Source organism: Rhinolophus ferrumequinum, chromosome 12, assembly GCF_004115265.2.
Source record: "Rhinolophus ferrumequinum isolate MPI-CBG mRhiFer1 chromosome 12, mRhiFer1_v1.p, whole genome shotgun sequence".
Classification (NCBI taxonomy): domain Eukaryota; kingdom Metazoa; phylum Chordata; class Mammalia; order Chiroptera; family Rhinolophidae; genus Rhinolophus; species Rhinolophus ferrumequinum.
Window position 1 is genome coordinate 8,247,005 of NC_046295.1, and position 16,488 is coordinate 8,263,492.

At 37.3% G+C, this 16,488-nt stretch overlaps 1 protein-coding gene across 3 annotated transcripts in view; it reads left to right on the forward strand.

Moving 5' to 3' along the window:
* The first annotated feature begins 312 nt into the window (after nt 1-312).
* The window catches only part of ERCC6L2 (ERCC excision repair 6 like 2), a 111,325-nt gene continuing 95,149 nt past the window's right edge, over nt 313-16,488 (forward strand). The window contains exons 1-2 of one of the 3 annotated variants that reach the window (XM_033123199.1): nt 313-818; nt 5,618-6,042. In XM_033123199.1, coding sequence (XP_032979090.1) covers nt 773-818; nt 5,618-6,042 — 471 coding nt within the window. In that variant the 5' untranslated portion in view covers nt 313-772. Of the gene's footprint in view, nt 819-5,617; nt 6,043-11,197; nt 11,349-16,488 lie in introns of those variants that run through there. The other 2 variants (XM_033123197.1, XM_033123198.1) reach the window with 2 other exon arrangements.

Below are 16,488 nucleotides of genomic sequence, written 5' to 3' on the forward strand. Positions count from 1 at the left end.
GCTGAGGCAGCACTCCAGGAGGGAATCGCTGGCATCCTCAAGGTCCTGGGTTTGGGGCTTGGACGAGGTAACTAAGCACCAAATATAAGCCAGAATGCCATTCTCGCAGGGACGACCATCTCCTGCCAAGCCGCCAACCTTGTTACCGGCCCTTAGAAGGCCACAGCAGAACCAAGGACCCGCATATTTTCCTGCTTCCTCCAGGCGATGCAAGATTCCGCACAACGCGCGCGCAAGCAATATCAAACCTCGCGATACTTCCAAGTACCACGGATCTTTGTGGCACGGCCCTGGGAGAAAAATACTGCAGGAAGATTGCTCCGCCCATGTGACCAAGATTCTGTTCTCGCGACATCCCGATGACAGCTCGGGAGCCCGTTCTCGCGGGATTTCCCGAGTCAGGGTTAGAAGTTGAGGCGGGTGGTAGAAGGAGGCTCAACCCTGAGAGGGAGGGGTAGGGGTCGGCATGCCCGCTTGCTGTCCTCCCTCGGCGGCGGAGCCCAAGACGGCTGGGTGATCGCCGCCTTGTCAGCCTCCACAGCGCCTTCCGGCTCTGCCGCTGCCTCGGACGTCGCCATCCCTACTCCCTGGAGCGCCTCAGGCCGAATCTTTGTTCCCTTTCGCCCGGTGGCGTGGGATCGTAGGGGGGCGATGTACGGAGGGCGGCGGGAAGTGGTGTTGGCCGCGGTCCGCCCGCTCGCCTCCTCGCGGTCCTCCGCTATTGGTTGGGTATTAAAAGTAACCAGGCTTCCAGGCCCATCCCTCTGGCCAGATGGATCCCTCTGCCCCGAAGCCCCTCGCGGAAACCAGCGGCAAAGGTATAAGCCCCGAGTTCGCCTCTCTTCTGACACCCGTCTTTACTGCGCCGGGTTGGACCTGTTCCTTCCGTTCCCTTGGGGTTGGGATTTCACCCTGTGGCTCCTCTGAGTGACAGCTGGAGATTGTGAACCTCTCTAAGGCTGGGACCAATTCTTTGAGATTCAGTCCTGAGATCTGGACTCTGGAATCATACTGCTCTTGGATCTGGTGCTGGCTCTGACGTTACTTGCTAAGCAACTTTGGGCAGTTTCCTCATCTGTAATATTGAGATCATTGCTGAGTTCTTGTGATTATTAAAAGAGATGGTATGTGCAAAGCACTTATGTGACCCAGTGTCTGGCCCATAGTAAATAGTTGATATTTTTACTTTTTAAACTTGTTTGCCCCGGTTCTTTGAGAATGGTAGAAGTTGTTTTGTTAAGTACTTGAAAAAAGATTGAGATATTTAGTTCCGTGTATAACACAAAGAGCTTAATATATGATGTACTGAATCAGGGCCTTATATTCTGCCTTTAAGGAGTCACCAAGAGAGGGCTTAAGGAGGGTGTGGTTGTCTGCTGCAAATTATCTGAGGTGCCTTCTTACCCCCAGTTAATAGCTTTCATCATTCATGGTGATATAACAAAAGCTACCAGATATTGAGTGCTTGTTCTGCACCCTGCAATATACGGATTGTTTATTTACATGCTTTCCTTTGAGGAAGAGCTCGATCTCATTACGTAGATAAGGAATTCAGAGCTAAAGTTTAAAGAGGTTCATGTAATAAGCCTTAACTCTAGATGCTAGGAATTGATGACACTGTAACTTAGGGACTACAAATATCATTACCTATAGAAACATGGCAAGTGAAATAAACAGATAAAGCTGCTGAGTGGCTATTATAGTGAGTGGAGTACTGATGCTTCATTTAAAAGGGACAGGGGCTACTCAGTTCCAGGGAATTGTTCGTGCATGTGTGATCTGGTACAGCATGGTAGCTACAAGGTCAGATAGCTTGGTGCAGTCCAGGCTCTGCCACTTTCTAGCTGTGCGATGATGGACAAGTTGGTTAACCTTTATCTGTTTCACCATTTGTAAAATGGAACAAATAATATTACCTACATGAAGTAATGAAAAGGTTGTGAGGCTTAAATAAACTACATGTAAAGCACATGCTGGAACACATAAGCCTTCAAATGTTAGCTATACATAAATATTTGTTAATTCTACGAGTATTTGAGTTTCAGACATTGTTCTAGGTGTCCAGGATGTAGTTGTGAACACAAATTAAATCCTGGTCTAAGGAATTCATATTCAAATTGAGGAGCAAAACAATAACCGATATTTCATATTTTTCTCTGAAAAAGGAATCAAACAAGGTAGAGGAAGAGAGAGGGCAGGGAGTGCTGTTTTAGATTGGATGGTCAGAGAAATGTGGAGATGCCATTTAAGCAGAGACCCAAATGCAGTGAAAGACTCAGTCACTTTGGTATTTAGGAAGTGTGTTGGTGGAAGGAACAGAAAGATCAGGGGCCCTGAGGTAGGAGCATGCTTGCCATGGTGAGGAATAGCAAGGAGGCCAGTTTGGAATGCAAGAGGGAGAGAGGGCAGGAAATGAAGTGAAGGAGGAAGACAGGGACCAGATAAGGAACCTCACTCCCCTCCCCCTCCTTTAATCCAACAGGAAATCCTTCCAATTTAAGCTATTGTTCTGGAGTTTGAATATGGAGAGATTCTACCCCTAGCTCAAATTAACTGTATTTAGTTCAAGAAATTATCCAAACTCAGCAACCAAATAGATTTCCATAAATTGTGTGACGCCCATAAGGCTTTTGGACATGGGGTACCCTTTGACTGACATACTCTTCTTAGACCTTCCCTTTTAAATTATGTTTCCTCAGCACTTCTTTCTCATAGCCCACTGTTCTCTTCTTCCAGAGCACTTACTACAATTTCATGTTTGTAATATGTCTCCCTCAGTAGATACCAAGGATCTGTGAGATCAAGGATGTGTTTTCATTCATAAATTCAGCACATGTTTATCGAATGTCTACTGTGTGCTGGTCGTGGAGATAAAATTTTGAACAATACAGACATTTTCTTGGAAAAGAAATTACTCTTTAGTGGGACAGGCTGATAAAAACAAGTAAACATAATTAAACATTGTGATATATGCTACGGAGGCAATAAAATACTGACGTAGAGAAAAATGGGGTACCCTAGTTTAAATGAGGTTTAAGGAGATGACATAAAAACAGCTGAAAGAAGACCTGCATAGCATGTTTGAGTCAAGGGAGTAATTGGCAGATTAAGTAGGAGAGATAAGTAGAGGTAGACAGATCATACAGGGCTTTGTAGGCTATAGTACGGAGTTTGGACTTTATTTTTTGTGCAATGGATCGTTATTGAAAAATTTTAAGTTAAAGTTTTGCTAATAATTTATATTTTTAAATAGCCAGTATTGCCACTATGTAGGAAATGGATTTAGGGGGGAAGTAGCGGCAGCACGGAGAATGGTTAGGAGTCTATATATAGCAGGAATTTAGGAGAAAGCTGAAGGTGACATGCTTTGGGGCCGAGGTTGAGTCAAATCTGGCCTACCACTTGTTTTCATAGATAAGGTTTTGTTGGGACACAGCCATGACCATGTGTTTATGTGTTTGTGGTTGCTTTTGCATTACAAGGGGCAAGAGACAGGATAGCCTGCAAAATCTAAAACAACAAATAGCTAAAATCTGACTCTACAGAAATAGTTTGCCAACAGTTGTTCATGTTTCCCCGAAAATAAGACCTAGCCGGACAATCAACTCTAATGCATCTTTTGGAGCAAAAATTAATATAAGACCCGGTCTTATTATAAGACCGGGTATAATATAATAATATAAAACCTGGTCTTATTTTACTATAATATAGGACCAGGTCTTATATAATATAATATAATACCCAGTCTTATATTAATTTTTGCTCCAAAAGATGCATTACAGCTGATTGTCCGGCTAGGTCTTCTTTTCGAGGAAGCATGGAGGAAAAGTGATACATATTTGAAGTAGAGCCAGCAGGATATTCTGATGGATTGGGTTTAGGGAGTGATATAAAAAGATAAGTAAGGGCTGGCTAAAGGTTTTTTACTTTGAAAGGTTGCTTAGATGATAATGCCATTTTTAATATTCAGAAAATCTGGTTCTGAGCAATGTTTAATCACTCTCATTTTTGGCATTGTTTATTTTTCATTTTGTACCCATTGTGTGGAAAAGTATCTAATGAATAATGATATCAAATCATATATGTTGAATAGTAAATAGATTAATGAATTAGGTCTTTAAAATTAGAAGGTGTTTGCTGAGTAGGCAAACAAATCACGTGAAACAGAAATAATGTGTTAAGAATCGCTGTATCAGTTAATTTAGGTTTTAAGGCTCAAAAAATACTATTTTGAAAATAGGGCCCATTGACCTATTGTTATCTCTGTACACTGGATCAGAGTTTTAGTTTCACATTTAAACTGTCTTTTAGAATAGTGTTGCAGTTCTCAGATAGTTCAGATCCAAAGATTAGAGTGGGAGAACAGATTGTTCTCTGTGTACTTCTAATTGTTATGCAAAACACAACCTCACCAAAGTTAGTGGGAATAATGGTTTTACTTTGGAGGAACAACTGATAGAAATAGCATAATGAGCTATTCTTCTTTAAGAGAGTATAGACATACTGGTCATATTATAATCATGAATGTTACAAAAACCAAACTTGAAATCATCAAGAAGACACTAGGAAACTAGCAGTGGTCATCTTATCTCAATGAGAAATGTGTGAGAAAAATAATTCCTACAGTTCTTACAGTTGTAGCCAATCCCACAAATCCTCTGGGATTCTTGCTATAAGAAATTCCATCTGTAAAATTATTTTTACTTAGTTTCCTCTATTTGGTACTTCTTAATTGCATCAATAGTATACTTTATTGAGACTCTCCTCCCCATTCATAGTGCTATATTTTCTGAAGAGAAAATAAAATAGCTGTACAGTTAAGCACAGAATAAATTCATGTATATAGAAGTCAAGGCTCTTAAAAAAATAATAAAATGTTAACAGAAAGAGATCTTGGAATTCATCTATTTTCTAAGAACCTCAACCCTTCAAAAAAACCTCGAGGGGAAAAAGCTGTGACAAAACTGGCACACATCTTTGAATTGGAGGCTCCCTTGGTTAGTTGTATACATATTAAAGCAACAGTTTAGAAGCAGCAGTATCGACAGTGAGAAGAAACAGCTGTCTTCAGAGAACAAAAATGGAATAACTATAAAAAAGAAGAGAGAAGACAACAAAAGCTTTGCTGTCCAGAGGATTTTAGCTTACTCCTCACCAAGTCCCATTCACTATTCTGCTACCATCATGAATAATATACGTAATGTTCATGAGTCATCATGAATATTTAAATCAGTGATTCTCAACCCTGGCTGTGCATCAGAACCACCTTGGAATTCAACAATAACAACCAAACAAAGTAATAAAACCAGTTGCCCATGGTCCATATGCACTGAATCAACAGAGGTAATGTCCAAGCATGTATGGGGAGATTATGACACAGCCAGAGTGAGAACCACTGGAAAAAATTATGTACCGTTTATTCTGCTTTTTATAGAAGGACATCTGATGATGTATTTTAGGAAAATATCTATACATGTTATTGGTATAATTTATCTTGTTTCAGTTATTTGGAAAGAGTATTTATGGGAGGTATTTTTATTTTTTCTCATAGCAGTGGATAAATGAGGTATTACTTTATAAACTAGATTTGGAAACTTTATTTTCTTCTTCATTACAGACATATGGCATCCAGGAGAAAGATGTCTTGTCCCTTCTCCAGATAATGAAAAACTGTGTGAAGCAAGCATAAAGTCTATCATAGTGGATGAAAATGGGAAGTCATTTGCAGTGGTCTTATATTCAGATCTTCAAGAAAGGAAAGTACCTCTTAAAAGACTTCAAGAAGTAAAATCTGTTAAAGATTGCTCCAGGAATTTCATATTTGATGATGAAGATTTAGAAAAACCTTATTTCCCAGACCAAAAATTTCCATCATCTGCTGTTGCTTTTCAATTATCTGAAGATGGAGACTCCATTCCTTATACTATTAATAGATACTTGCGAGACTATCAAAGGGAAGGAGCCCAGTTTCTTTATGGACACTTCGTCCAAGGGAGAGGATGTATTCTTGGCGATGACATGGGACTTGGAAAAACAATACAGGTAACTATTTTAATTACTTTATAATTAAAATCCAGTAAAGTCATTTTATTATGTACATGAGTAGATACCATATGCAAATCTCTATGTGTACTCCCAACTCTTATGATAGCTGTTGTGTGTATGAGTGTGTCTCCCACCTGGCAGTCAAGTCCTCAAAGTTAAGGACAGTGCTTTAGTCATTATTTTATCCTCAGTAATTACTTAGTATTTATGAAATATATTATTTGAAATAACGTTTAGGTATAACTTGGCTTGATTTTACCTTTGTTAATACTAAGTTATCAATTATATTTATACAGTAGTTTAACTTTCTTAGTAATAGTTTATGGAAGGAAAGTATTCTGACATTTGTTAAGCTGTATAGCATGGTTAAATTGATTTCTTGCAGGCCTTTTGTGCATACTGTTTGAGACATTTGTTAATCTGGGATACCTGGGCCACTAGGAGTTCTACGGGTAGATTTCAGAGAGGCTGCTATTTCCCTAAAATGTGTGCCGGAATTTGTACATGTACTATATACGTTTCTGCAGAGAGGGTCCATGTTAGTTATTTATTACTGTATAACGAATTACTCCAAACTTTAGCAGCTTGAAATGATACACATTTATCATATTATAGTTTCTGTAGGTCAGAAATCCAGATACAGTTTAGCTAGGTCCCCTGGCTCTTTCTCTCTCAAGGCTGTAGTCCTCCCTTAGAGAAGGGAGGATTCACTTCCTAGCTCACATGGTTTTTGGCAGGATTCAGTTCCTTGTGGGTTGTTAGACAGAGGCCTCCATTTCTCGTGAGCTATTGGTGAAGGGCTTCCCTCGATTCCTTGCCACATGGGCCTCTGCATGGAGTTGTTTAAAGCATGACAGTGTACTTCATCAGGGAGAGCAAGTGAGAGGACGAGAGACAGCACTAGTGAGACAAGTCATGATCTTTGTTACCTACTCACAGGAGAGACAGCTTCATCAGAAGCAAATTGCTAGGTGCAGTCCATACTCAAGGGCAGATGAAACCACGTTGTGAGCACCTAGAGTTGGGGATTATGGGCAGCCCTGTCACAAGCTGCCTACCACAGGCTCCTTAGCTTTCATTAGATTTTCGAAGGGGTTTATGATCCAAAGAGTTTAGCATTTTGAATCTAGACCTTATACTAAATAATCACTCTGGATTGTCAGGAGTGTTTGTCTAGTTTGTGACTAAGTCCTTCCGTGTTTCTTCCTTATAAATGAATTTAAGCTATTTTATTCTTCATGGTACTTCCATTGTTAGTAGAACTCAAAGGTAAGTGAAAAACTTATTTAACATGTAAAAATAGGCAAATAATGGGACTATGTATAAAGCTGTGGTGTCAAAAGCAAGGGTAAAATGAAGTCTTTCAATAATCATAGTGTATTACCATTAGGCCAACGCTCTGTTCCTGTAGGTTCAGGCAGTGCACACAGTTCTAGGCTTACACATTGAAGATGCTAAGTAATTGCTTGTGGAATAAATGAATTTGCTTTCTCAGGAGAAGAGGAGGCAAGAATAATGAAGGGAGCCTTCCGGATACTACCGCCTGTGACTAAGATACATAGATGAATACTAGAGGAAAATAAATAATAAAGCCCTTCTGTAACTATCTTTACATATACTTTTACTGTTTTCGCCCATGATAGAATGATCTTTCTCATACTTTGACCAGCCAATGCCTGTTCATCTTCAAAGTCAGAAACATGAGGGTGCTACAAAATGTGACCTGCAGTTTAGGAACCCCCACCCTAAAACTACTAAATACAATTCAAATTCTTTTGCATATTTTAGGCTCAGATTTAGCTTTCATCTCTGAAGCACATGTTACATTTCATAGGATTGTTTTTAAAGTGATTTTACTGCATAATTTTATATTACCTGACACACTGAAATCACTGGAAGGCTTTGAGCTGTGTTACGTGCTGTGAAAGTCTTTGAGGGCTCATCTCCTGAAGATTAGAAAAAAGATTCTGTCCTAATTTTGACATTAAGGATTTGTCTGATTCTTGGGGACTAGTTGTCTAGTTCTTGTAACTCAGAGAATAATTTCTACATAATTAGGCCTTACTACCAACAGTGTATGAGAGTTATGGTTATTCCATATCTTCATAAAATTTGGTTTTGTGATTATTTTAGCAGTTTTGTTAGGTATCTGTGTATGTGTTTGCTTGTGTGTTGTTTACATACTTTAGTAAGGTGTAATTGACATACAATAAATTGCATAAATTTACAGTGTACAATTTGATAAGTTTAGCACATATGTATGTGTGTGTGCGTATATATATATATATATATATATATATATATGTATATATCCAAGAAGTGATCACTACAACACCACAGTCAAGATAATGAACGTATCTATCACCCCCAGAAGTTTCCTCATGTCCATTTGTGCCTGTGATATGTTCAACATCAATAATTCATCACCTACTACTTTCACTTTTAGTTTTTATTTGGACTAAGAAATTAAATTGGGAAGGAATGCAAAATTCTAGATTTTTATGAAAATTTCCCAATATTTTATAGCATTCCCACATGTAATTCAATAGGTATTTTGAAAATGACACCCCTTTATACATTCTCCTAATATTTAATTAGCTAATATAACTATAATAAATAATTTCAACTGGATTATACAGGTTTGGGAAACTGACCTTTGATAATCAAACAGTTCACCTGATAGGAAGGGAGATGAATGGGCACCTACTGTAGAGCGGTGGTTCTCAAAAGTGTAATCTCTGGACCAATAGCATCAGATCACCTAGAAACTTGTTAGCGTTGTAAATGCGTGGATCTTACCCCAGACGTACTGAATCAGAAACTGGGAGTGGGACTCAGCAATCCCTCCAGTTAACTTGAGGCCCACTAAAGTTGGAGAACCTTTGTTCAGACTATTGTTTTTCAGAGGGGATGGAAAACCGGTTAATTTGGTGAATTGGTTCAGTGGAGGTTGGTCAAGAGTGTTTATTTAGTCTATGTGAATATTTATGTATAGGATGATGATCATTTCACTTTTTAAAAAAATAAAATTTTAGAAATGGAAATGATACTAGAGATAATCTTGTTCAGCTTATTTACTAAATGACTTTCCTATCTAAGGTCATATACAGGAAGTAACCATTTTCATTTCTATTCAGTACTCTTTCTCCTGTCTCTACCCTTTGCTGCCTCTATCTGGTAGTCTTTTATTCAGCTTTTAATTAACTGTATTCATTTATTCAATGAGTTGGAATTTATTAAGCACCTAATGTGAGTCAGGCTCTGTGATAGGCAGTAATATAGATACACATGATCATAATACTTACATGTTCACAAATGGGTGATAAAAATAAATGAAACCAAAGGATCATTATCCAGTCTGGTGAGTAGAATCGAGAGAGGAAGGCTTCAAAGGGAAGTTGGTACTTTCATCCTTTGCTTTTTGTTGGGTTTACTTTTGAACTGCCACCAAAATTTAGAATTAATTTGAGCGGTATCAATTAGGACATTAGAGGTTTTTTTTTCTCTTTTTCACTGAAGGCATAGCTCTAGTACAGTGTTTGAAAGGTTTATCATAAAAGAAGATCTCATTTGTTAAGTCAGATTTTTTTTTTTAATCTTAATTTGGTAATTAGCTTTCATAGGCACAAAGTCTTAAAAACGATTAGATAAGTACAATATGTGTTTTACATATTTATTTCCCCATCTGCTATGTGAAGATGATATTACTACGTTTTGAGCAGCAGAGGAAAGATAGAAATTTGTAAGCTATAAAGATTTTCTTTGAATCTTTGTTTCTGTATTACTAGATATTATATAATCAAAGATGTCACTGAAGGACGTCATTTAAAAAAGATGTATACAGTAAACCTCAATTCTGAGAGAAATGAGGAAATTGCTGATAAATACAGCTTTCTTAGGTCATTGTTGATATCATTTTTTGGATAATATGATCTTAGATTCAAAAGCTATACTAAAATTTAAAAGTTCTGTAGATCACAAGTCATGTGGTTCACTCAGGAATATAGTAATAAAGAAAAAGTAATATTGACTGTATTGTCATTCATGGAGAAAATGCCATAATTTCCAATGTGAGAGACTAATTAACCTACAGAGCCACAAACCCTTAAAGCAGAAACAAAAGTGTCCTCTTGTTTTAGAGATAAATTGCTTTTCTTTTGGCATGTATTCAGATTTTAGGAGTAGAACTTTGTAAAGATAAATGGACTAGTTCCCTTTTCAAAACAGGTCTTTGTTGTTGTTTGTAAGCAGGCAAAAATCGTCATACTTTGTGAAGTAAGATTCAGAGTACTCTCTCACCTTTCTATGTCCCAGGGAGATGAAAAATGAGGAATATAGACTTTTTTTTTGGTCTTATAAGAAAGAGACAATGTTTTTGCTATGCCTTCTGTTGGTCTAAGGGAAGGTTTGTTGCATTATTTCCCTGCCTCTGATTTACTCTGTATATCATGAACTGACTGTATGTGAGGAAAATGACCTATAAAAATGTTTGCCTGATATTTAAAAAGGAATGCCTGTAAAAACAGAAAGCTTTCCCAAAGTGATATTTTATTTCTGAAATGCAGTTTTTGGACTCTTACTATTCTGTAAGTATCTGATTTACATACTTAAATTTGTTCTTTACATCCCTAAACAGTTTTAGAACTATCCCACATTTAAAAATGTTTTCTATATGTTCTATAGAGTCTATAATCAAGATATAAAGGATTTTCCTTACCCTAGAAATTTTCCTCATGTCTCTTTCCTGTCAATACCCTAGTTGCCTAAATTTTTAATTATAAATTTTCTGTGATTCTTTGAGTATTACATTACAAGAAGCGATCAGAACCTGAAATGTTATGAATATTTACATCATATGGAATTCAGTAAATTTTAAATTTAGATTACATATTTTTTGAATACAAAGCATGAATAACTTTAAACTTAACTTACTAAAATAATTATAAAGTGGAAATTGTGGTATGCATCAGAAGTCTTTTACTGAGGTTATATTAAAAATATTTAAATTGTCCAATGCTTTAACTCAGTTATTTGTGGAATATCCTTTCTGCCTCCTTTAATCTGGTTTTACATAGTGCATCAGCCATTTTGCTCACATCACTTGCTTGGTGAATTCTTCAGTAACTTTCTGTTCATGGATTTACTTTTTCTCAACCGTGCTTCTTCAATTCATCTCCTTTCTACCCCACCCCCACCCCCAGGATCCTCCTCCAAATCAGCTGGATTTCAAACTGCTGGAGGATAAAAATAAGCCTTTCATCTAACCTTTTCCAGCACCCATCACAGTACCTGGCATGTAGTAGGTAATATGTATATTTTTATTAAATGCACTCATGAATTTTAATTTGAATTGGGTAATCGTATGGTTATAGCTTATATTTAATGATCCCTATATGCCAGGTTCTATGATAGATGTTTTCTAGTAAGCATACATGTTAATTAGGCATTATTGTCCCCATTTTATTGATGAAAAAATTGAAATTTATAGTTAATGTAAATTGCTCAAGGTCACAGATAAAGTTCGTTGGTCAACCTTCAAAGTGTTCCATAACTCCTACATTACACTGCCTTATGTGATGTGGATTAGGAATGCAAATTTTGTTAGAAAATTTTAAAACTCAGCATAAGTTTGACCATTCTCGTATATCATTTTATAATCATTTAGATAAAAATTGGCTGAAAATACTTGTTGTGATGTACAAAATTGTATACAGGGCATAAAGCCTTAAGTGGATGCTAACAAAAATAGCTCCTGTTTACTGAATCATTAATAGGTACTAGTTTGATATTTTACATATATTATTTTTACTATTTTTAAGAGGTAAAATAATATTGATAATTCTTAAAATAGACAAATTCATGCTCATAAAAATGCAAAGATTAATTTCTTTGTTGTGAAATTCACATAATAAATTAACCATTTTAAAGTATAGAATTCAGTGGTGTTTCATGAGTTCACAATGTAGTTCAACCCCCATGTCTTTCTAGTTTAAAAACTTTTTCATCACCGCAAAATACCTTATACCCGTTAAGTAATCACTCTTTATTATCCCCTCCCACATTGCCCAGCAACCATTAATTGGCCTTCTGTCTATGGATTTGCCTTTTCTGAATATGTCATCTAAAAGGAATCATACAATTTTGGTCTTTTATGTCTGGCTTCTTTCACTTAATGTTTCCGGGCTCATCCAAGTTGTAGCATGTTATCAGTACTTCATTCTCTTTATAGCTGAATAATATTCTATTGTATATAAATACTACAGTTTATTTATCCATTCATGCTTTGTGTACATTGGGATTTTTCTGTTTTGGGCTGTTATGAATAATGCTGCTATAAACATTTGTGTACAAGTTTGTGTATGGACATTTGCTTTCATTTCTCTTGTATATATACCTACGAGTGGAATTATTAGGTCATGTGGTAATTCTGTGTTTAACTTTTTGAGGAACTATTCCATTTTCCACAGTGGCTATTATTTTACATCCTCATCAGCAATCTATCAGGTTTTCTACTTCTCTACATCCTTGCCATCACTTGTTATTTTCTGTTTTCTTCATTGTAGCCATCCTAGTGCATGTGAAGTGGTATCTCATTATAGTTTTGATTTGCATTTCCTATTGACCGATGATGTTGAACAACTTTTCATGTGCTCTTTGGCTACCATGTTTCCCCAAAAATAAGACCTAAAATCAAGGATGACATCCCCTGAACATAAGCCCTAATGCGTCTTTTGGAGCAGAACTTCACATAAGCCCTGGTCTTATTTTTGAGGAAACATGGTATTTGTGTATCTTCTTTGTAGAAATGTGTATTCAAGTTATATCCCCTTGACCCCCCCAACCCCAATTCACGTGTTACACTAATCCAGATGTGTCCCTTGAGAGGTGCCTAGGTGGTGAGGATGGAGTCCTTGTGATGGGATTAGTACCTTTATAAGTGCTAGAGACTCCAGAGAGGTTGCCTCCTCTCTCTGTAATCCATCATCTGAGAATACAATGAGAAGATTGCCATCTGCAGGAAATGGGCCCTTACCAGACACTAGAATCTCCCAGCACCTTGATCTTGCACTTGCTAGCCCCTCCAGAAGTGAGAAATAGAAATTTGTTGTTTAAGCCACCTGGCCTATGATAATTTTTTTTTTTTTTTTTTTTAGAGATTTTATTGGGGAAGGGGAACAAGACTTTATTGGGGAACAGTATGTACTTCCAGGACTTTTTCCAAGTCAAGTTGTCCTTTTCAATCTTAGTTGTGGAGGGTGCTGTTCAGCTTCAAGTTGTTGTCCTTTTAGTCTTAGTTGTGGAGGGCGCAGCCCACCATCCCTTGTGGGAGTCGAACCGCCAACCTTGTGGTTGAGAGGACACGCTCCAACTGAGCCATCTGGGAGCTCAGTGGCAGCTCTGCTCAAGGTGCCGTGTTCAATCTTAGTTGCAGGGGATGCTGTCCATCATCCCTTGTGGTACTCGAGGAATCAAACTGGCAACCTTGTGGTTGAGAGCCCACACTCCAACCAACTGAGCCATCCAGGAGGCAGCTCAGCCCAAGGTACAGTGTTCAATCTTAGTTGCACCATCCCTTGCGGGACTTGAGGAGTTGAATCAGCAACCTTGTGGTTGAGAGCCCACTGGCCCACGTGGGAATCTAACCGGCAGCCTTCGGAGTTAGGAGCACAGAGCTCCAACCGCCTGAGCCACTGCGCCAGCCCCTATGATAATTTTTTATAGCAGCCCTAAGTAATTAAGATACGTTCTTTGCCCTTTTTTTTAAAACTGAGTTGTTTGTCTACATATGTGTGGGTTTGTTTCTGGTGTTTCTATTCTGTACCATTGTTCAGGTTGGCTATCCTTTTTGTTAATTACTTTCTTGCTATCCCTTGTCTATTTTTATTCCTTTGTATTTCCATGTAAAGTTTTAATCAGTTTGTCAAGTTCCATGAACAAATCTGTTGGGATTTTGATTAGGAGTGTGGAGTTCAGTTGTACTGAATTGAGTTGCATTTATAGAACACTTTGGGGAGAATTAAGATGCAGCAATAGCTTCATTTATTTAGAACTTTAATTTTTCTAAACAATGTTTTATAGTTTTAATATGGGCCTTACACATATTTTGTGAAATTCACTCACAAAACTGATGCAACAAGAAATAGAAAATAATCATTCTTAATTCTATTTTTGATGGTATTGTCAGTAGAATACTTTTCATTTAATTGTCCAATTTTTTGCTAGTTTTACAGTAGTTTCCCCTCATTCTTGGTTTCATTATCTGCAGTTTTAGTTACCTACAAGGTCTGACAATTAAGTTTGCGAACTCATCCTAGAAAAAGTGCTACGTACCTCATTGCTGAATATCAAACACTACGGTCACCTTCAAAGTACTCCTTTGGGAGGCTATGCGCTGAAACCAGCGCCTACTCCACCTTTCAAGCAATTTTGGAACTCTTTTTCTGGAATGGCCATTAGAGCTGTCGTCATATTACCCTTGATGTCCTGAATGTCATCAAAACGTCTTCCGTTCAATATTTCCTTTATCTTCAGGTAAGGAAAGAAGTCATTGGGGCCTAGATCAGGTGATTAGGGTGGGTGTTCCAGTACAGTTATTTATTTACTGGCTAAAAACTCCCTCACAGACAGTGCCGTGTGAGCTGGTGCATTGTCGTGATGCAAGAGCTCCTTTGGGACCATTTTTGTACATACCTTTCTCATGCCACGATTTTCAGTTAAGATTTTCCTGTTTCTCTGTCGATGTTTACTTGGTCTGCTATGCTTCTCACAGTCAGCCAACGATTTGCACACACAATTCAATGAATTTTTGCAATGTTTTTGTCAGTTCTGCTCATTACTGGCCGCCCTGATGTCTCTTCATCAGACAAACGCTTAATCTGTTTGTACGCTGCCGTTTTCTTCATGGCATTATCCCCATAAACTTGGACTAACATGTCCCTGATTTCACTTCCACCCTTGCCAAGTTTAACAAAAAATTTAATATTTGTTCATTGCTCTAATTCAAGCTCAGACATTTTCACAAGGACACACAAAAATATGCAACAAAATAATGAACGCTGCTCAGTGAGACACCGCCACACGTCGACACGAACACAGCTGTGAGACACAGATATACCAAGGTTACGAAACCTTACTGAGCTGTTTGTACAGTGCTGCCAGTGTAAGCGCACGGTGGCAAGTTTGTGAACTTAACTGTCAGGGCTTGTATGGGCAATCACGGTCTGAAAATATGACATGGAAAATTCCAGAAATAAACAATTCATATGTTTTAAATTGTGTACTGTTCTGAGTACTGTGATGAAATCTTGAGCCATCCTGCCCTGTCCTGCCCAGGACATGAGTCATCCCTTTGTCTAGGTTAGTATCCATGCTGTATATGCCACCTGCCCGTTAGTCACTTAGTAGCCATGTTGGTTATCAGATTGACTGTTGCAGTATCACAGTGCTTATGTTCAAGTAACCCTTATTTTACTTCATAATGGCCCCAAAGCTCAACAGTAGTGCTGCTGGCAATTTGGATATGCCAAACTGAAGCCATAAAGTGCTTTCTTTAAGAGAAAAGTTATGTATGTATGGGAAAAACATCATTTTGTTTATATACATGTATATATGTATAGTCGGTCTATATCTATCTATCTATCTATCTATCTATCTATCTATCTATCTATCTATCTATCTACCTATATATATCTGTGGTTTCAGGCATCCACTGAGAGTCTTAGAACATATCCCCTGCAGATAAGGGGGGACTCTGTATATAAATATCAACTTTATTTTTGTATATTGACCTTGCTAAATTTGTCACTTATTCTAGTAGTTGTTTTGTAGATGTCTTAGGATTTTCTGTATAAATAATTATGTCATCCATAGAGGCAGTTTAACTTTTTAAATTTTTATGGCTGCATTACTGGTTAGGTAGGACCCCAATGCAATTTGAATAGAAATGAGAGAGTAATATCTTTATCTCATTAGGATCTTAGGGAGAAAATATTCAATATTTTAACATTAAGTATATTAGCTATAGGATTTCTGTAGTATCTTTTATCAGATACAGGATATTCCCTCTAGTCCTCCTTACTTACTGGAATTTTTAAATACTTAACGTGTATTAAATTTTCAAATAATTTTTCTGCCTTTATTTAGATAATCATGTTTTTTCTCCTTTATTCTGTTAACATAATATATGAATCAGTATGATTTATGTTGACTAGTTTTTTAATGTTTAACCATTATTTATTCCTGGGATAAACCCAATTTGGTAATGAGGTATTATTTTTATATATTACTGGGTTCAGTTGCCTAATATTTTAAGAATTTTTATATTTATATTTATTACTGATATTGGTGTATAATTTTTCTCGTAATATGTTTATCCGGTTTTGGTAGCAGGGTTATGTAGACCTCATAAAATAAATTGGGAACTGCATCTTTCTCTTCACTTTT